This window comes from Monodon monoceros, unplaced genomic scaffold (assembly GCF_005190385.1).
Source record: "Monodon monoceros isolate NGI ecotype Baffin Bay Population unplaced genomic scaffold, NGI_Narwhal_1 Super_Scaffold_2, whole genome shotgun sequence".
Classification (NCBI taxonomy): Eukaryota; Metazoa; Chordata; class Mammalia; order Artiodactyla; family Monodontidae; genus Monodon; species Monodon monoceros.
In genome coordinates, this window is record NW_021703776.1 from 45,872,965 (window position 1) to 45,874,175 (window position 1,211).

The window sequence follows — 1,211 nt, forward strand, 5'->3', positions numbered from 1 at the left end:
CTGGATTTATGGGTTGCCTCATCCATAGCTTTCTATTTCAGAGGCTATTATGTACCAAGGGCTAACGTTTGTTCCCTTGTGCTGGAGACAAGAATAAATGACACCTGGCCTGGATAGCTAGTGACCAGGTCATGGAATAATATATAAGGGGCCTAAAAGTGAGAGAGAGGGGTCTATGATCTGAGAAGAAAGCAGCCCCATCCTCTTCATGCTGCTGCAGCTGGTTCTCCCCATCACTCAAGGTGGTAACTTAAAATTCAATGATAGGACACAGGTCAGGTGGAAGTCAGGTGTCTACCTTCTTCCCTTTTGCCAGCCTAAGAGATCTGGGATAATGCCTTTAACTTTTTTTTTAATAACTTTGTTGTCGTTTAAGATTTTATTTATTTTGTTGCGCCAGGTCTTAGTTGCGGCTCACAGGCTCCTTAATTGTGGCATGCAAACTCTTAGTTGTGGCATGCATGTGGGATCTAGTTTCCTGACCAGGGATCGAGCCCGGGCCCCCTGCATTAGGAACATGGAGTCTTATCCAATATGCCACCCGGGAAGTCCCCAGTGCCTTTAACTTCTTTCATGGGACTCTGATATTTGTGTGATGTCTGCTATACAAGGAGGAAAAGGAAGGGCAAGGATGATATAAAAAGGGAGAGGGCCAGGCATAAGATACCCAGCTGGGCAGCCCAGAGGACTCAGGGACCATAAAAATAAGCATCTGGCCTTTATAAAGCAGCAAATATACTTGGATCTGCCCAACTCCAGAGCCACCACTGAGTAAACATGGATCTGAGAGCAAGTGAGTGACAGCCCCAGAAGGAATGGCAAGTAAGAAAAAAATTAACTCCTCAAGTCCTTGACACCACACACTGAAACTAGAGACAAACAATATTATGACATTCTCATCTGTGGCTTTTCCACCTGATATTTTCCTTTCTTGCAATGCTTCCCTGGCCCATGTGTAATGATTTTTTAGGATAAAATGTTCTGCAGCTTATCACATATCTGGAAAACTTTGGTGAGTGTGGTAGGCTGAATAATGCTCTCCCCCCAGAATGTTCATGTCCTAATCCCCAGGAACTGTTACTACATTACCTTATATGGTAAAAGAGCTTTTGCCGATGCAATTAAGTTAAGGATATGGAGATGGATAATTCCTCTTTAGTTTCTTGGTTAGCCACTTCCTGCTGTTTTCCCTTTGCTCTTCTCTTCCCTTT

The 1,211-nt window shown here is 43.8% G+C and overlaps 1 protein-coding gene across 1 annotated transcript; it reads left to right on the plus strand.

Annotated features, from left to right (window-relative positions):
• Positions 1-571: 571 nt before the first annotated feature.
• LOC114901412 (putative protein SEM1) lies at positions 572-830 on the plus strand (the record flags this gene model as incomplete). Its single annotated transcript, XM_029233097.1, is given in 1 exon segment — positions 572-830. A coding segment is annotated over 1 exon segment (204 nt), but the record flags the coding sequence as incomplete, so codon positions are not given.
• Positions 831-1,211: the final 381 nt, after the last annotated feature.